This window comes from Artibeus jamaicensis, unplaced genomic scaffold (assembly GCF_021234435.1).
Source record: "Artibeus jamaicensis isolate MK-2021 breed Jamaican fruit bat unplaced genomic scaffold, CSHL_Jam_final scaffold_474, whole genome shotgun sequence".
Lineage (NCBI taxonomy): Eukaryota > Metazoa > Chordata > Mammalia > Chiroptera > Phyllostomidae > Artibeus > Artibeus jamaicensis.
The window spans coordinates 46,365,881-46,385,998 of record NW_026522046.1 but is presented as its reverse complement, the minus strand read 5'-3'; the positions used below and the strand labels follow the sequence as shown (position 1 = coordinate 46,385,998).

The window sequence follows — 20,118 nt, the reverse complement described above, 5'->3', positions numbered from 1 at the left end:
CTGCCCAGCACTCCCCGTGCCAAAGCCACCCACCGCCGGGCGCCCCTGACCCTGACAGTGTCAGAGCACGCGCAACTGCAGCGCCATGCTCGCCCTTTCACCGCTGCGGAGCAGAATGAGCAACGGGACGCCCAGGGAAAGGCAGGCCACCCGCCCGCAGAGCCTGGCCGCCTCCAGCTCCCGGGCCTCCCCCTCATCCGGCCCAGCCCGGTCCGCAGACCACCCCATCAGGACCACCGTTGACTTTGAGTTTAGAAGACCAATGGACAGTGCATCCCCCTCAAAGACAGAACCCCAGACCCTGCTGCCCTGCAGATGTCCACCTCAGTCCCTGGAGCGGCCACCACTCAGCCCCACAAATGACAGACAGGCGGAAGAGTGAGCATATCCACGTTTAATAGAAACCAGACTCTGAGTGTGCACGATTCTGTAAAAAACAAGCCTCTAGGTAAAAATGATCAAGAAGCCACACTCCCGCAGGAGCCGAGCGCACGCACTGGGGAGCTGCAGGCACTGGGGAGCTACGTCGGAGCTGCGTGTGGGCGGTGTGGGGCCTCAGCACACGCCCGCAGAACCTTGAGCTCCTCCATCCTCAGGGTTTCAACCAACGTGAGCTGGGCTGCCAAAGCCGTTCCTCTAGCTTTCATCAGGGAAACCTGGAAGTCGTGTTTTAAATGTTTCATCACAATAGGATATACATAAAATTCACCACTTTGAGCACTTTTAAATGCACCATCCAGTAGCATCGAGTATGTCTACAGTGCTATGCCATCATCACCAGAAGTGCTTCCTCACCCCGAACACAAACTCTGAACCCAACCCACACTACACGCTAACTCCTGCCACCCCGTCCCTGTCCCCGGCCCCTGCCCTGCCTGTCCCCACGAGCTTGCCGCTCCAGGCGTCTCACATAAGTGGGACCACACAACATTCGTCTTTCGTGCATTCTGGTTTACTTCACTTAGCACAATGCTGTCTTCCGGATTCATTAACATTTTTTGAATCCCAGTAATGTTTTCATTCAAGCGAGCTGATTGCTCGTTTAATTACAACAGTTACTAAATAAAAATAAAAGGGAAACAGTACTTAAGAATCTACTACCAATAATTCATTCGAGGATTTTACTATGATAAGGTTCAAGGAGTCATGGACACAGACAACAGTGTGGTGACTGCAAGTTGGGCACATGGAAGAGTTTGTAAAGGGGGATAAATGGTAATGAAAAAATACACTACAAAACTTTTTCAAAAAGAAATTGCCAAGAAAAAAATACTAATAAAATAAAAGGTGCAGACACAACGTTAACACTAAAAACCAGATCACACTGGCGCCCTAGAACCAAGGCATTAAACAGCACCCCAGAAGAGGCCCCGCCCCCAGCCAGTCCGAACAAGCAACTCCTGCGTCGGCGCCCGTCTGGGAGGAAAAGATGCAAAGTTACAGAAACGTACCTTCTGAAGCACAGCGTTCGTCTCCTCTATGAAATGACGGCATATTTTCTGGGCTATGTGCAGACTTGTCTTTTCATTTGTATCTGAAACTCTTTCTCCAAGAAGTACTTTTTTCCAGCATGGACTAGAACCAGAATAAAATACAGGTGACTTTTACACCTCAGCACCGCCCCCCCCAGCCTGCCCTGATTTTCCATGACGAAACCAAACTCGCCCACAGCAGGGCCACACCCCCCTCCGCCAGCCCCACCACAGCCAGAGCTGAGGCCGCCCGGCGTCTGGCATGTCAGTGAGCGGGGCCCTGCCCACCGGGCATGGGAACAGCAGGAGACAGAGCAGGAAGGCAAGTCCACAGCCAAAAGGACTAACAGGCAAACTAACAGGCAAACTGGCAGGTTTTCCCTTTTCTTTAAGTGACAGTCTCTCCTGAAAGATGGAACCTGAAGGGAACGCGCTCCACAAGTAAGAAGTGCTACGATGGAAAGCGGAATTGGCGGTGGTGCCTCCCCACCCATGCAGGTCACTAGGGACATTCGGAGGAGGTGCACTCAGTGGGCAGGCACCGGGGAGCCACAGCTGGACACTGAGCCCGAAGTGGCAGGGCCGACTGTAGTCACCGGGAGAAGCAGGAGTCGGAGGAAGGGTGGAGGACAGAGGCCACACGTGCAGAACCTCAAGAGGGAGTGGCGTAGAAGGGGGAAGGCAAGGTGACTGCGACAGTATGCGAGTGGCAGTAGACAGAGGCGCCTAGAAATGCAGAGGCGCTAAGAAATGCAGAACCGCTGACAAGCCCCACAGGCTTGTCCCGGCATCTGCAGCTTCAGGGACGATGGCCGAAACTTCAGGAATGCGTGACTTCTCAGCAAAGGAAGGGAGGAAGCCGTGTGCCAGGCACGGTGTTCTACACAAAACTGTTATTTAATTTAACCCTCGCAGTTTCCAGCAGAGAAAGCACCACTGTGCCCACGTTAGACACAGAGACAGAGAATGCGGGCAGCGGAGTGCTCACCCCGGGTGACAAGGTGACACAGCAGAAAGGGCACATGCCAACAGGCACCAGGCAGAACCCCAAGAAGGCGCTTTTCCTGCCACAGCTGGACAGGGAGAGCCGAGGCTGAGGGAGGACACCAACGGCGGTGCAGCCCCCAGAAACGCGCAGCCGTGGCACCGCAGCGGGGCCGACTGGCTGAGCAGGACTCACAGTCCTCCTCCGAGGAGTCAGGGACGCTGACGTGTGCACATGGAAGTCAGAAGCTCAGGCCGGGAAAGGGAGGCAGAGAAAGAAGAGGAGGGAGGTAAGACGCAGCAGGAGAGGCCGCACTGTCAACGGCCGCCAGGCGGCCCGAGGGTCTGGTGAACAACAGGGAGGGGGACCCCACAGGCACAGGGGTGTCTGCCGAGGACACACTTGATCGTTTCCAGGGCAGAGACCAGGGAGGGACAGAAGAGAAGGGAGCAACGCCACAGCACGAGAGGCAGCCCGAAGGGGCGCCCACGCCCACAGGCCCGGTGTGGAGGCCAGTCTCCGGCATTATCTCACCCACCCTCCCCACAACTCGGGGTGCCTCGCCCCCTTCAGCCCCTGCCCCTGGTTCCCCCTGAGACTCTGCTACATGGTGAGCTGCTCCCCGGCTGCCGGACAGCCCCAGGCTGAAGGAGCTCTGTGCTGGGGAAGGACCAGGAGTCCGACCAGGCCGAGTGCCTCCACCGGGGGCTACCCTACCTGCCCCATGAACACATCCGGGCATCTCCTTGACCCCAGGGATCAGGATCTGCCCCCAGGGCAGAACTGGGTCAGGAGCTCCACTGGCTCCAGCTCTGAGACTGTGAGGTAGACGGCAAGGTGCCCACACTGCTGACGGTCTGCCCAGGCAGAGGAGCAGCAGGTCAGCGAGGGGGGTATCTGAGTGGGGACTGAACCGTGCACTCTCATTAGGGTGCTAAAACCAGAATTCCAGAAGCAGTGAAACCCGAGAACTGAAACCCCCCACCCACGGGCGAGTGACAGGGAATGAGCAGCCCCATATACACAGGGGCGTTCCAGATGGCGGCCACAGCTCGTGACCACCACACGCAGAACTCACAATTCTTCAGCTTGCAGACACAGCAGCTTAAGAGCGGTGAGTAACCTCCAAGATGGTCCATCCCATCCAAACGTCAGATTTCTAAAGCAGAAAAACAAGGACAAGTCCATCACTGCAGTACTCCACGGCAAATGGCTAAAGAGCAAACGGTTTTTCTCAAGCGGCCACCGAGCACGATGTAACCTGCGATCGGGGTCACAAGGCCAAAGAGAAAAACAAGTCTGCAGATACTTAATAACAAAGCCTGAGTAACAGAAAACTCTCAAGTTAAAAACAGACGTAAAAGGCTACTTTCCCATTCACTTCGGTGAGCGGCTGCACTTGGATGAGGGTCCACAGGAAGCCAGCGCCGCAGGTGGCGGCCAGGTGAATGGCGAGAGTCCAGAAGGCCCTGGGGGCCCAACCCACCGCCGCCCCACAGCTGGGAGCCCCACACTGGGCCCAGTCACTCGTGGCACAACGTCACCTACGGAGGCAAGTCTGAGAGGGAGCGCCTTGAGGCCTGTTTGCGCCAGGTGCGGGGGGTCACCCGGCCACCCCCATCCCAGGGACCTGCGCCACAGCGGCAGGGGGCAGAGGGCTGACCCGCCGCACCACACGTGAGAGACGGGCTGGCCCTGGGCCGCCCACCCACACAGGCAGGGCTCTCCCCTGGGACAACAGCTCCGCATCTCAAGCTGGGGTCTTATGTCCCTGAAAAAGTTTCCCGACGATGACCTTACACAGCTGTGTGCCCCACCACGACGAGCACAAGTCACTGCACACAGTGCACGCTCGACAAACACCCCGTCACCCCGTGAGAGCCGAAGGCATCTCGTCCCTACGGAAACGCTGACCCCGGACCCTGTCTCCAGATCTGATGGAGCAGTTCCGGGGAGGAGAACACTTACTCTGTGAAGTCGTGATCCTTTAAAATGGAGATCTTTCTGTCCACCTGCTTGTCTGCCGCCGGAAGATACTTAACAAGCACATCTACATAAAAAATCAGACTGAAATTTAGGGTATAATTCAGACAAAAATACAAACCTTGCCTTCTCGGCTTACTTTCCTTCCCAATGGCAATCAAAACACATGTAAACGGTTTTACCTAATTCACACCAAAAAAAATCCACAACCTACCCAAGTCCAAAGCAATGAGACCATTACCAGTCCTAGAAAAGCCACAAGAACTCCAAGGTGGGGGACCAAACCACCACATCAGCTCACACGCCCGCTAGGCAAAGCAACCAACAGAAGCAGGCGGTGGCGGCCCCGGCAGGACTGCCGGGGACTCGCTGATGCAGGCGCAAGCGCAGGCTCTGCCCAGGACCAGGAGACGCCCACGGCGCCGAGCCCCTGAAAGCCAGCATCCAGGGCGGTCGGCCCTCAGTGACTGACAGCGAGTATACAAAAATGAACAAAGCTGTTTTGGGTAATAGGGCCACGAGGGATTTTTCTATCTTTAAATGGTCTTTTAGTATTTGCTTTTGCTTTTTAAATGTAATAATGGCTAGTGCATAAACATTCACAAGTCAGTACTTCACGGCCAGCGGTGTCACATACACCCCTGACCCGCGGAGGCTGCTCCCGAGCTGGGTCCCTGAGACGCCCAGGAGGCCCCGGTTCTGCTTTCCCAGTTCATTTTCGTAAACAGCATCATTGCTCTGCCTGAAGCACTATGACCTCGACCAAGTTTCATTTCCACTAGAACTCACATTAAAATTACCCCAGATCATACACTTGGTAAGTCTGGCCATTTCTTCGCAGCCCAGGAAACTGTTCTCTGCTGCTTCAGGAGAAGGGACTCAGTCTACTATGGACTGTTTTTCACACCATATTTAGAGCTTCCACAGCATAAATTTAATACCTAAATCACTACCTTAAAAAAATAGCCATACCAAGCCCTGGCCAGGTGACTCAGTTGGTTAGAGTATCGTCCTGATCCACCAAGGTTGCAGGTTCAATCCCCAGTCAGGGCACATACAAGAAGCAACCAATGAATGCATAAATAAGTGGAAAAACAAGTCAATGTTTCTCTCTCAAAAAAAATTAATTAAAAAAATTTTAATTAAAAAAAGCCATATCAATGATGGTGGCTAGTTAACAGGTCACAAAAGAACATAAATAAAACCAATACTTCGGCCCTGGTGGGATAGCTCAGTTGGCTAGAGCATTGACCTGATATACCAAGGTTGTGGGTTTGATCCCTGGTCAGGGCACCAATGAAAGGGGGAAAAATCATTATTTCACTGCAGCACTAAACTCCAATCAAAGACTGTTAATATATCTATCTCTGTGGTTAACACAGTGCTTTACATACAATAGGTGCTTACTATTGTATGTAAGCAACTATTACTTGTTGCTTTCTAACCCTGTTGTATTTCTAGTGACAGTGAAATGTCTCAATACAAAAATTTCCTTTCCTCTCCTTCTGTCAGTACATTTATTTCCTTAGCAACTTTCCTTTTCTTGCACTACAAGTCACCCTGGCTCTTCTTATCATCAGTATCGATCAAACCTTGCTGCTCTCATTTCATTACTGCAACTACATGGTCAGTAAGAGTCGGGCTACTCCCTGGGGGAGAGTAAATGACAGGCAGTTTAAGGTTTGCCCTTTCTGTTAAAACTCCTCCCATCTTAGACGGGGGGAAACGTCTACCATGTTAGTGACGAGGAGCCCAACCTTGGGTGACATGCACGCAGGCGTGGGGGTTGCGGGCGGGCACGAAGCCGTACTCCAGGAGCAGCCGCTGGTTGTCATGGGGGCCGTAGCAGATGAGCACCTCTTCACGTGGCCTCCAGCGTGAGCCCGTTCGGATCTCGTAACAGCGAGTCTCCTCGTTAAATGCTGCGTTTACCTGTAAAGAAAAATCTGGGTAAAGCATTTTTTCAAAGCAAAACACAACACTAAAAAGACTAAGTCACTGCACTGACTTAGCCAGGTGCCCCTTCCACTCGCCACTGACTTGACCCACAGAGGGAACAGTGCCCGCCCCCACTGTGGCCCCAAGTTCGCCCACTCACCCCCTGGGGGAAGGAGTCCTGCCAAGGTTCAGGGTGGGGTGAACTCGGGACCCCTGACATCGGACCTCGGCCTGTAGACGGCCGGGCGGGGAAGGGCCAGACAGGCCACACAGGGCTGCTCTTGGGAGCAGAGTCACCAGTGGGAGCCACTGGAGGCAGGCTTCATGGTGACAGGTCACCGGTTCCCTGAGTTCAGTGGAAGGACACAACTGGCCTGTTTGAGTGACTCCGAGGCTGGTGGGGAGGTGAGGCCTGGTAGGCCGAGGACCAGTGGGGGCAGCTAGTCCGGCTGACAGAGCAATCAGCCGGTGGGGGGAGCCTTCCCCGCCAGCTCGGGAACTATGTGGTGAGAGCAGAAGACTGCCAGTCAGGCCTCTGGGGCCCTGTGAAGCCCAGAGGATTTCAGGTCCTACAATATGCAGCCTTTGAGCGTGGTGTTACTGGCTGATACTGTCACCTGGATTTTGTGACACTTTTGTGAGTTGATAGGTATGGAGGAAGAGAACAAGAAGACCTAACTGCCCCCACAGTCAGGAGTGGGTACAGGCACTGAGTCTCCTTACTTAGCAGCAGGTCCCAGCGAGGCAAGGGTGAGCCGCCGGCCGGAATCCCCACCTTGCAGCATCAACAACACACCACTCTGGACGGGGGCACGGCCACCTTGTGCCATAAAGGGCCAAACAGCAAACACCCTGGGCTTACCCAGGGCCCCTGAACCACCTCCCCCCGGCTGCAGTAGGCAGTACCTTGCACTCAACTATAAAACCACTGGTCTAGGCACATATGCACTGACTGCCCCATAAAAATAAAGCCACACCAAACAAATAAACAGCCTCCTAGACCTGGCCTCCTTTGCTCCAGGTTGTTAGAGGCACAGCTTTCTACAGAAGGGACAAGCAGACAAGTAAGAAGACTGTCCTGGCCCCGGAAGGCACAGTCGGGGCCTCCCCCAGCTCTCCTCCAATGGCGATGGGCTAACAGGGTGCCACAGACTTCTCAGGGTGGCGTGGGACATGAAGGGGACAGATGAGCACAGGTTCCAGCCAGGGTGCCTCCACAGGCACCCTGGATGGGTACAGGGATGCCCACACAGCCAACCTCCGCCCCTCGGGCCCACAGCAGAAAGCCCCTCCTGTGCCGGGGGCGGGCCCGGGGGACAGGAGGCTGCACCTCGCCCGCAGCGGGGTGCTTTCATGCTTCCCAGACCCCTTCTCCACAGACCAGCTGCCCGTTCAGTGAAGGCTTACGGGATGCCTGCTGTGTGGCAGGCCCTGCGTGAGCCCTGAGGCTACACAGAGGAGCAAGGCCAGGTGCCCGTCCTCTATGACACCAGAGCTCATGGGGGCCAGATGCCCACGTTGGCCCGTGAGCGCAGCACGGGTGAACGCTGAGAGCGATGCCAGGGTGAAAGGGAACGGGACCGGCGAGCAGGGGAAGCGGGCAGAGGAGGAGGATGCCAGAGGGGCGCAGGGGGCTGAGAGGAAAGGCAGGGGCATAAACAGAAGGCAGGCAGGCAGGCACAAACTGAAGCCAGCTGCACCCTTCCCTGTGGTTCCGTTCACATGCTAGGTCACAGCTTCCACACGTCGGAGTCCTTCCCATAGAAAACAGGACATGTGTGCCCTTGTCAACGTCTCACCTGGACGGCGGGGCTGTGATTCAGCAGATCCAGGTAGGGGGCCAGTGCACAGGTGTCTGGCTCTGCGGAGAAGCAGCTCCTCCGCCCACGCGCCAGGTACACTGCCCTGGTGTTGACGGTGCCCCAGGCCCACAGGAAGGCGCTGTAGCAGAAGATGCTCTCCACGGCCTCGGAGAACAGAGGCTGCAGGGAGGAGAAGAAGCCTCTGGAGGACGTAAACAACTCCTGCACGCGGGCTCTCTGTTCCTGGGCCTTCGCTTTCAAGGGGCTGGGGAGGAGGTCCACCACCTCCGGCTCCAAACAAACAGGGCAGGTGTAGGCCTTCGGTAAAATCTCCAGGTAAGGCTTCCAGGGGGACCGGCCCCCCGCGTGCTTTTCTGCGACTAGGAAGGTACACAGAGCCAGCAGAGGAGAGGGAGGAGGCTGCCACCTTTTAAAATTGAAAGCCAGAATGAAGGAATTAGTTTCAATGAAGTTACAGACCTCCTCGTGGTTTGTCCGGCTCCCAGCGGGGCTGGGCCACGGCCACTCCTCGCCCCGCTTCCTTCACGCTCGCACCAGTCTTCCTTGTCCAGACCTCCTCTCCGGAGGGCACCCAACCCAAGTCCTCGAGCAAGTCACGCCCATCGACACAAGGACAATCACACTAACCTGAGTCCCAGCTTTGTTTGCAAGGGATTCCTTTCTGCAAAACACCTCTTTGCTTCCAGCTTGGCTCTCTGCCTTTAAAGCTTTTGGTGGAAGTCACCTGTGTCACTCGGATGTTGCTATAAAATGTGGTGGACGGGGCAGGGAGGCTGATGGAAAGAATCTAGACCTGGCCCATCCACTGGGTACATGTGGCTATTTCAATTCTAACCTTAACCATCTCTACTACAATTCTACACTACAGTATTCTCATCTGTTCCCCAAAAGATCTCGTGCTGCAAGAATGTATTTAGAAAGTTCACATTAATCCTTCAAAGCCCAGATTCCTACGTTACCATACAGTCTACTCCAAATCTCAGAACAACACAGAAATATTAATACGAAGGGCATCCTTGCCTCTGCTCAGGCCCATAGAGATGCGTCGGGCCTCCTACCAGGCAAGGTGGGGCTGGGGGAGGGGCGCGCCCAGAGCTTAGCCTGCGTTAAAAGACAATACGAGCTTGCAACCCTCACGACTTAGAAAGCCCGTCTGCTGAGGATGTCACATGCTCTGTCCTCAGACAGTCCCCGAACAAGCCCACCACAGCAGGTGCCAGGGAGCAGTTCTCCACTCCAACGGGGCCTCCTCCCTTTGAGCTTAAATAAAACTAACTCTTTCATGATGTCAACAGCTCTTCAGAGTTGAAAGAAAATTCAAGCAACTTCCATAAAGGTAAAATAAAAGAGTAATTAACATGTCCAGCTCTACGACGACAGGGAACAGGCTCCTACGAGTCCAGGCCCTCGGCCGCAATGTCCCTCTACTGCCCACAGAACCTCTACTTCCTGTGACAGGTCAGGATGCAAGCCCTCCTCCAGGCGGCCTGTTGAAAGCTCTGAAATGCTGTTTACAATGAGCTTCATGGAACCCTGGAGACCTTCCGCATCCCCGCAGGTCCCCGCTCTGCAGAGGGGCTGGGTCCTCCTGAACTCTGGCTTAGGGGACCGGTCTGCCAACGACACAGACGTGAAAGGAGAAGCGGGGGGCGCCAGACGAGCATGTGTGCGGCCACTTACTTAGCGACGTACGCCCCTAAGTAGCTCCTAATCACTGTGTCCGTGGTGAGCAGGCAGCTCTCGGGCAACGACAGAATCACCTGTCCCTCCTTACCAAAAGAGAAAGTCAAGTTTAGCACGCCCGTGCTCTGGGAACAGCCTGTGAGCACACCTCTCATCACGCCCCCTTTCTGCCATCCTCCCCTCGGAGCCTGGAAAACCCAACCTCAGACCCCCACGCGGACTGACCCGGTGCCCGAGTCAGCAGGTGGAGGTGAGATGCTCCCACACAGGCCCTATGACCCCCACGGGAATGAAGGGTCAATGATGGGACTGACACCCACCACCAGTCAACCTTTCATCAGAAAGAGTGGAAACACTCGGACAACTCCAATCAAACTGTCCCTTCGCTTTCCCAGGCCCAGAAATCCTGCTGCCTTCGGGAAAGAGACAGAAGCCACCCAAAGCCCCACCCGGGGTCCCATGTCTGCGGTGACTGGGCCAGGCTGCGGCCTCCTCCCCGCACAGCGGGTGCCCCAGCTGCGGACAGGGCCTCGTTTCACCACCCGCAAAGGGACAGTTTTTCAGTTCCTCCCACTGAGACAGAAACACGGGAAGAAAATTAAGACACCAGGTAACTGACGCCAGGAACGAAGCACTGAGAACCAGATATAAGGTCCTGCTTCCTCTGTAACGGGCACCAAAGGCAAAGATTTCAGCCGGACGCTGTCCGGGCTCCTTGTCTGTGAATCCAGACCAGGCTGGGTGATCGCTACCGTCCCTTCCTGTCCTGACGGCCATGGCTTTTGATTCGTAAAGAACCACTTAATAAAATGTGCTGTATCTTTGGTAAGTACCTTCATCATCAAAACTCATCAAACTGGATACTTCAAATCTGTGCATTTTGCCCTGACTGGTGTGGCTCAGTGGATTGAGTGCTGGCCTGCAAACCAAAGGGTCACTGGCTTGATTCCTGGTCAGGGCACATGCCTGGGTTGTGGGCCAGGTTGCCCGGTGCAGGGCGCACAAGAGTTAAGGATGCACGAGAGGTAATGACACATCCGTGTTTCTCTCCCTCCATTCCCCTCTGTCTAAAAATAAATAAATAAAATCTTTAAAACCTGTGCATTTCACTCTATGTAAAATATGTCTCAATTTCCAAAAAGTCTAACAAAAAAAGCCATATTTTGAAGTACACATAGAGCAGCTGCCAATTATCACTTTATGATCTCAACTGAAATAACCCACCTTCCCTGCTGCATACATGCATTTCTCCCCCCCACATTCTGCTACAGAATGAACTCCACCTCCTTTCAAAGGGTAACATTATACAACGTGAAAGCACTTAACAGTCAGCTGCACACTGAAAATGGTTTAAGACGGTCAATTTTACGTTATGTATGTTTTGTCACAATTAAAAGTTATAAATTCATTTAAAATAGCATAGCAGAATTATGACATTAAAAGTTACCACTCTTTACAGTAAAGATGAGCCCATGGCTGGGCTTTATATAAATTAAATTAAATTAAAGATAAAGTAATTTCAATAAATAAAAATAATTAAAAGTCCAGACAACTGTAATTGAATAAAACGATCATTAAAAAATAAAACATTTTACACTAAAAAATACCATGGACGGCACAGGAAGATACCTACAAACAAACCAAGGCACCGCGGTGCAGCTGCACGGAAAGGTGCACACACTAAGCAGTGGACGAAGAGCGCAACGGGCCCTGGGCCCCTGTCCTCTGGCTCCGCCCTCTGGCTCTGCGTGGGGGAGGGGAGGACACAGACACCCAGGGCATGAGGAACCAGTGGGGGGCCATCTGGGGATGGGCTCTGAGACCCCCTGCCCTGCTCACTCCTTCTGCCCCTCTGCTGTGCACGGTCTCTCCGATGAGAGCAGCTCCCTCCACTCACACTCTGAAAATACGATCTGACTCCTACAACCTGCCATTGCAGAAACCACCAGCCGCCAACACCAACAAGCCCCTGCCCTCCTCACAGCCGCAGGGCTGCGCACCTGGGCTGGCAGAGCAGGTGCGGCTGGAACATCCTCAGTGGGAGGAAGTCTGCCCTTCCTCACCCCCTTTGCTCTGTCCTGCTGCTCGCTTCCAGGAACTCCATGAAGCACCTGAGGGCATCAGCCCCTCTAAGGATGCAGACAGAGAGCTGGGAAGAACTGGGGCCACGGCTGGCCACAGATCACTGAGCCAGCCAGGCGGCCTACCCAGGCTTGTTCACACTGAGCAAAAGAACCTTCTACTGTCTATGCACTGTTACTTGGGGTTTGTCTCTTGTGTGCAGCAAATTACATTTTACTGACAGAATTGTATTATAAAGTGTCTACTGAGTAAAAAAATGCCTGTATGTCTGAAATACTTTTAATCCACTTGATTTAAACAACCACACAACAAAGCAGCAAAACGTACACTGGGTTTGGAGGATAAGAGAGGAACTCTCACCTGCAGGGACCTTCTGCTCATCAGCCCTCTTCCCGTACCTAGGAACACAAAGACAGAGGAAGGATAAATCCTCTCAGCTCCCAGGGCTCAGAGACACCCTTCTGAGTAAGAGATGTGAATGAACTTCCAAATCCCACAGAGCTGAAGCTGGGTGTCTTGTGTCCTCTGACCCCCGAGGACATAGTAGCTCTTCTGGAAAACGTCCCGACCTCCCTTCTGGGTGTGACCCTGGCGGGCACAGTCGAGACCCAAAGACCACGGACTTTCCACGGGTCCTCTGCTGGTCTCGCACAGGGACCTTTAAGTGGACCTCTCTTCCCGGGGGCCTTACCACCCTGGGGCCTTACCACCCTGGGGGCGGGGTGCTACTCCCACTACCCGCCCAACCTCAGAGGCCTCACCCCACTTTTACCAGACCCGGCTCTCCCCATAATGACTCAAGACCCCTCTGACTGATCGACCAGTAACACCCAGTCGGGTCCCACAAAGCCTGCAGACTACACCCTCCCCTCCTTGCCCAGGCAACCCACAGACTGGGTGCCTCCCTTAACTGGGCGAGCTGGGTGGGGTGGGCCCAGCGCCAGTGGCCCCCTGCGAGCCAAGGCCTTGGCCAGAGCACTCACGGCTACAGGGTCCCCACCACCACCACCCGGAAGGCTGCCCCTGTGTGCCCCCCTGGGACAGTCAGATGGCTGCTTCTCTGGTGGGCACACGTACGACATGACCAGTAATTCCTGCATGGGTCTACAGTACTCATCTCTTCAAGTTCACAGCTCTTGACCTTGTATCGCTTGACCAGGAGGAAATACAACTCAGCAAAGGTCAGCCTGCAGGGCTACTGGGAGCTCCTGGTTCGAGAGGAAATCCCTGCCTGACGAGGCCCCACTCGCCTCCCCACCCAGAAGCACCCACCTGATCACACACGGTTCTGGTTGTAAGAACCTAACCTCTGGGGTGTGCCCCAGGGTGGGGGCAATCATCCCCGTGTGCCAGAGCCTGTCTGGAACCAACACTAAGGAAAGGACCCCCACGCCCCCACCACGGAGTCATCCTTAAAAGACTTGTATGAAGATTTAAGTGGAAATTTATCGCCAAACATATATGGGGGTGGGCAAAAGTAGGTTTACAGTTGTAATACACATTATACAGTAATTCATACACAATAACATAAGAATAAACTGTGTTTCACATGCTCACAACTATAAACCTACATCTGCCCTCCCTGTATGTGACCAGAACCTGGCGTACGGGCTAAATCTGGAAGATACTACACCTGTGTCTACACTACAGTAGAAACTATGTTGATCAGGAAACAGACCACAATAACCTGCATGGGCTGAGGCAAGGTCGCAAGCGGCCACTAGGACCTTAGCAAAGTAAAGCTTACCACAGACTCCCACCACCTTAAAGTTTCTGCTCCCCCGAATCTGCCTGGGGGCTCCCCTGTGCCCAGGGCTCTGGTGGTAGGAGGACCGATTGAGGTCGGTTCCTGAAGCACAAATCAGGTGGCAGTATGAAGGCTGAACCCCGCCTGCAACTTGGGGTCCTCGCCTCGCTCCACCACACACTATGATTTAGTGCCCCCCAAGTTTGTACATTTGGTCAGAATGCCATAAATGTTTCTATGCACACCAAGGAAGAGCTGAAGATACATAAAGGACCTGGAGAAGGTGTCATGGACTGAATGTCTGGGTCCCCTTTCTCCTCCGAAGTCACACATTGAAGCCCTAACCCCAAACATGAGGGGATTTGGCAAGTAATTCGGTCACAGGGTAGAGTCCTCCTAAGTGGGGTTTAGTGCCTTACAAAAACAGACACGAGAGCCCGCGCCAGTCCCCTGTGCTCTGCCCACCACGTGCAGACGCCAGGCAGGGATGGCAATTTGCAAAGCAGGAATCGGTCCTCACCGGATGCTCGCCTGCCCGTACCTTGATCCCGCACGTCCCGGCCTGCAGAGCTGTGAGGGACACACCGCGGGTTAAGCCCCCAGTCTCGGTGATCTGTTCGAGCAGCCAGAGCTGACAGGGCCCCTTGGCCCCCGGCACTGTCAGCCAGCAGCTCTGACCACGGCCTAACCGGTTGGCTTCCGCCCCTCCACAGCTATGAATCTGCAGGGGCCCAGACAGACTTGTTCCTACTTCTACAAACAGTAACTCTCTGACTCCCAGTCGGGGCACAGGCCTGGGTTGTGAGTCGGGTCCCCAGTGGGGGCACGTGAGAGGCAACCACACTTTGAGGGTTCTCTCCCTCTCTTTCTCTCTCCCTTCCCCTCTCTCTAAAACATAAATAAAACCTTTAAAAAAATAAAAATAAAAACAGTAACTCTCCACTGCTCCCAAGTATAAACGGATTACTTACTTTCAGGCATTCCATTTAAAGCACTGTCAACCCCTGCCTGGGCATTTTAAACCTATCCCCCTCAAGGCAAACTGACACCTGAGGAGTGCGCAGGCCTCGGGCCCCGTGTGTCCACTCCTGGCCGAACAGGAACGTTCTGTCCCGGACTAACAGATACGACTCACCACCCTGAAGAGCGGCCCTAACAGAAATGGCTCGAACAGTAATTCGGCCCAAAGCCACCCTGTGTAACTGACGCACGGGGAGCACCTCTCGACGCATCACCTAACCCAACCAGGGGCCACAGGGCAAGTCACTTCTCTTGCATGATGGATAAGGATGTGAACTTGCTCAATTGAGTGCCCTGAGGGTACTAGAATAATCATTTTTGTGGCCAAGGGGAGCGTTCAGAAGCACAGGACATGAACGTTCCATCGGGTAAAACGCCCGCACCTGACCTGTGACAAGGTCGGTCGGGGCCCCGACACGCAGCCACCTCTGCGCCACAACAGACCCACACCCTTCGAAGAGCCAGGCGGTCCTGCCTCCCCGTGGTCACTTAAGCCCACACCTGGACAACAGAGCTGGGCAGCCCTGTGTGCAGGCACACACCCACGCAAGCTGCCCGACTTCCATAAGGGAATGTTCCAGAAGAGAATGCTAAACCAAAGTCCAAGACAAGCTGCTCAATTTCCAGAAAAGAGTATTAATTCAACTTCCACCACCAGCTGCTCAAACCAAGAGAACGCTAACCCCTCTGCTCAGGCAGGGGACGGCCGCAGTCTCAGCCCCGAGGCTGCTCCTCCAGCACCCAGGAAGTGGCCGTGGCCTCCCCAGGACTCCCGCGTCAGGTCACACACCAGAGACCGCCAGTGCATCGGCCATTTGGAACCTCCCTCCCCTGAGCCATGGGGTAATCCTGTGAGCCTGCACTGTTTCAAAAGCCCTGTGCCACCACCGTAAGTGTGCTGACGAGGACACCAGTCACCACGTCACACAGCTGTCTTCTCTGCGAGGACCCAGTGAGGACTTTTCCCTTAAGTCCAAGCGCCAGGATCACCTGCACTTCCGCTGAGTAGCCTGAGGCCCACAGACACTAAGACTCAGGCGCTGCTCCTGGAATCCATCCGGGCTGCTGGAAGGTGCGTCAGGGCGGTGGCTCACCTCTGGGACACACGTGAGGTTTCACAACTATGGCCTTTCTGTATCAGCCTGACCCCTGCCTTCACCTCAGTTTTCTGTTTTCATTTCCCTTTTACATTTTGAATTTTATTTTACCACTCTGGAAGTCCTTCCACAAGCCACTTTATTTTTAGGTAAAGAATGTTAACCCACCTCCACAACTGTTATAACTACAAGGCAGGAGGCCCGACACCCAACACAAAACATGCTCCCAGAGAGAACAGTGCTACCTGCGAGTCTCGCCCCTGCTTTCCTGTCACCTGTGCCCACAAGCCTCGTGTGACAAAGGCCATGAGAACTGAAGGCCCAACTTACCTGGGAAACAAGCAGGTACCAAGTTTGTGTCTTCAAACTTCCTCTCCTTGAGCCACTTCTTAAGCTCTATAAATTCAGGCTTGTAGCTCTCATTCACTAATCATGGAAAGAAAAAATGGTAATCAAAATCACTGTATAATCAGATCACCACTAAAAAGAAAATCTCTGATGAACTGCCTCAGTGTTATCATAAAAGGGAATCAATTTTAAAATGTACAAACAATGCAACTAAAAAGAAAAACTATATAATCATCTCAAAGAGGCAGGAAAAGCAACTGGTAAAAACCTAATGTTATAAGATAGTACCTTCTAGTTAGCCAAGCACTTTCACATACAACAGGTCATTCAAACTAAGTTATGCTCAACTCAAAATGATGACGTTATATACAAACACTGACACTTTGCAGGTAATCAGAGGTCAGGAGAGAGGTTAGGACTGAAAACAGAACCCTGGAAGTCATCCCCAAAGAAGACACAGTTGAAGCAATGATAAGTATACCTATATCCCCACAAATTAAAAAGAACACAGAGGCACAATCACAAAGAGTATTCTCTGAGAAACATTCTCTGTGAACTCTGCCCACGTGCCCTTGAGAGCAGCTACGTGATCACTAGCACCAAAAAAGTCAAAATCGTACCTCCTCTTGATTCAGAACTTCTGAAGAGTTTTCGTCTTCTCATGCGGCTTGTTCTTCCTCTTCCCTTCTTCATACTGAAACTGCAGTTTCTGTTTAGGTGCCCAACCTAAAACAAAAAGCATTTCCTTTGCCTTTTCTCCCAGTGTATGATAATCACTGTTCTTTGCACCTATAAAGACATAAGTAGACAAACATATTTTATTTGGTAAACCATTTCTCTAAAGTGTTTTTTGTATACAGGACATTTATAGTAAGAGCTAAATCCTGATCCCTTGTGTAGGAATTGAATGCCCATTAGCAGTTCTATCTTGAAGTCCTACTAAACACTGATTAATCAGTGTAAATCCTTAACACTGATTTGATAATCCTGTGCTTTGGTGACTTACCCACCTGATATCTAATCGAAATTTACTAAGCACCGACCTAACTATACTTCTGAACAAAAGGGAGCCACAAAGCCCCCATTGGCCAGGTAGTCTTGGAGAGAAAAAACAAAAACAAAACACGATCCTGAAGTAAATGTAGTTAATCAGGGTTTTCGAGAGATCAGGGAGAGAATGAGCGCCAACAAAGCAAACAAAACAAAGACATAATAATAAAATCTAAAATGACTACTAGTTTCTACATGTTACTTCCTTGGAAACATAAACATAAAATCCACTAAAAACAACCACAGGAGTACTACCCAGCCATTAACAGGGAGAAAAATATATGCTAAGAGGTAACACTGTCCGAGATATATGTTAAGTGAAAAAAACAAAGATGCAGAACTTTACAAACTCAATGATCCCTTCTAGGTTTACTTCTGAGCACATTACAGATGTTTATAAAACCAAAGGATTTAGGAAAAGATTTTCAAAGATGTGCAAGGGGAAGGGGCTTTTACTATTCCTTTTGTATTCTCCTTCTCTGATTTACACACGTATGAGTACATGATTAACATAGTATGAATACTACTTGCGTTTATATATGTGCACTTCAATCATACAACTGTTTTTCAAATCTACTACTAATGCCGGACAGAAATGAGTAACAAGACAAGAGCTCCAGGCACTATTAACACCCCACTTGGGCCCTGGAAGTGTCACTGTTTCATCTACCAAAAGGTGGCAAGTCGGCTCCCAGGGTGGGGGCCCGGCTCGTCAGCTCTGGTGCGCAGCACCTCACCCGCAGACTGAGTCCTGGCCAGCTACGCGTAGGACCGTGGGTCCGGCAAGTGACCTCTACCTGTGGAGCTACGATGACAGTCTGGCTAACGGCACGGTCCTTCCTCCCTGTCCGACCAGCACACGAGCAGTCTTCCAGGTCCCACACGTCGCCCTCCCAGCGCCGCCCCAACAGGCCGGGCGAGAGCCAGACCCGGCTGGTTACAAACCCCCGTCTTTAGGCTCCTTCGCATCCCGACCCTCGCCAGCGCCTCTACAATGGCTTCTTGGACGAACATTCGCCAAAAGTACTATTTCCGGGACTGGCGGAGGTATGTGATACGCACTCAGTTCTCCTTACATCAAAAAATTAAAATACAAGAACGCTCCAGCACAAGGCTGCTCCCGTTACCCAGACAACAGGATGCCCAGACCCAGAAGTGCTTCCGGCTCACCTTGGAGAAGGGCGCCGGCTTCAACATGGCGGCGGGGCAAGTGGGCTCAAGGCACGTGGACACCCGGAACAGCACTCAAATGATCGCGAATTAAAGAAACGGGCCACGGCAGCAGAGGGAGAAGCTGGGCGCCGTCAGGACTGCACGGAGTCTTCACTAACTGAAACCAAGTCTTTGCTTGCCAGGAGCCCCCGTCTCCGCAACTGGCTACCGCCTGGCGCATGTGCAGTGTATTCCGGATGTGCCGAGGACGCCCAGACAAGCAGTGATCTAGGATCCCGGACCCCAGTTGAGGGGAAACTGCACCCTGATGAGCCGACCTGCAGCGTCACCTTTTGCCTGCTAAAAGGAACCTCCTAGGTGCGCATCTCAGGCCAGACCCTCAGGGCAGGCACCCACCCTTTGGTCCGCGGACGTTCACCTCGCCCCGGAACCAACAATCCCTGGCAGCCACAGACTCTGCCCGCCCCTACTTCCCCAACAGCCCAGGCCCGCCCCTTTGCTTGGCTAGCCCCGCCTCAAAGGCTTAATAGTCCGAGGATCGGCCTTCCAAAAGAATTTCCTTTTGTTTAGGTAAATAGTCCTCCTTGCGGAAGGGAGCTCAATTTCCGCCCCACCCACTCCACCTTGATGATAAGATGTGTATAGTGACTTGCTTCCAAAGAGTACAGTACGGTGTGGAAAGTGGGGGGAAAGTGCCCTGGCTGGGTAGCTCACCTGGTTGGAGCGTCCTCCCGTACACCAAAAGGCGGCAGGAACCAGGTCAGGGCACGTATCTAGGTTGCGCGTTCGATTTCTCATTGAGGCACTGCGGGAGGCAACCGGTGGTTTTCTCTCACATCGATGTCTCACACCTCCTTACTTTGGCTCTGAAACCAATAAACATATCCTCAGGTGAAGAATAAAGTGGCGGAAAGTAACCTCAGAGTAGAAAAACCATGCAAGCAGTGCAGTGGCCCTGTGATGAGAGTTAACCGTGTGTGATGAACTATGTTGCTAGGATGCCAGGGATGTAGGGAAGGTACTTTACTTCTGTGGTGTTCTTCTCCAAAGCCTGTAACCCCTGTTCTCTCTTGAAAAAACATCATCCTTGATTGGTGTGGCTCAGTGGACTGAGTGCCAGCCTGCGGACCGAAAAGTGGCCAGTAGGATTCCCAGTCATGGCATACGCCTGGTTTGCGGGCCAGGTCCCCAGTAGGGGGGGCACGAGAGGCAACCACACATTGATGTTTCTCTCTCTTCCTGCCTTCCCCTCTCTCTCAAAACAAATAAATGAAAGATTTAAAGCATAATTTGGTGGTTTAAGAAAAAAAAAAGGAAAATATCAGACAAACCCCAAAACACCTCATCAACACTCTTAAAATCTGTCAAAGGTCATGAAACACAAATAATCTCTGAGAATCTGTCATAAACCAGAGGAAACAAAGGAGGCAGGACAGTTAACTGTGATGTGATATTCTGCAGGGAATCTTGGATAGAAAAAGGATATTAGGGGAAAACCAGTAAAATTAAAATAAAACATGAAGTTACTTATTACTACAGTACTAGTGTTAGCTTCTTAGTTGTGACAAATGAGCCATCACAGTGAGATGGTTAATAATATGGGAAATTTGATGAGGGGTATATTGGTACTCTGTACTACATTTGCAACTTTTCAAATCTATTCTTAAATTTAAAACTTATTGAAAAGAAAAGGGTTAGAAATAGATGCTTCCAGATT

At 52.6% G+C, this 20,118-nt stretch overlaps 1 protein-coding gene across 6 annotated transcripts; it reads right to left on the bottom strand.

Annotated features, from left to right (window-relative positions):
* Nucleotides 1-378: 378 nt before the first annotated feature.
* SETD4 (SET domain containing 4) lies at nucleotides 379-19,258 on the bottom strand. Of its 6 annotated transcripts, none has more exons than XM_053658042.1 (11): nucleotides 19,116-19,258; nucleotides 16,799-16,967; nucleotides 16,161-16,256; nucleotides 12,327-12,364; nucleotides 9,882-9,970; nucleotides 8,178-8,607; nucleotides 6,198-6,372; nucleotides 4,426-4,507; nucleotides 3,536-3,616; nucleotides 1,452-1,575; nucleotides 379-656 (listed from the first exon to the last, which is right to left on the bottom strand). In XM_053658042.1, the coding sequence occupies exons 2-11, from the start codon at nucleotides 16,869-16,871 to the stop codon at nucleotides 522-524; spliced, it is 1,323 nt and encodes a 440-aa protein (XP_053514017.1). In that variant the 5' UTR covers nucleotides 16,872-16,967; nucleotides 19,116-19,258; the 3' UTR covers nucleotides 379-521. The 6 variants fall into 6 exon arrangements, with proteins under 6 accessions (XP_053514017.1, XP_053514014.1, XP_053514018.1 ...); XM_053658039.1 differs by lacking the exon at nucleotides 19,116-19,258 and adding an exon at nucleotides 18,399-18,854; XM_053658043.1 differs by lacking the exon at nucleotides 19,116-19,258 and adding an exon at nucleotides 18,305-18,357.
* Between the last annotated feature and the right edge of the window lie 860 nt (nucleotides 19,259-20,118).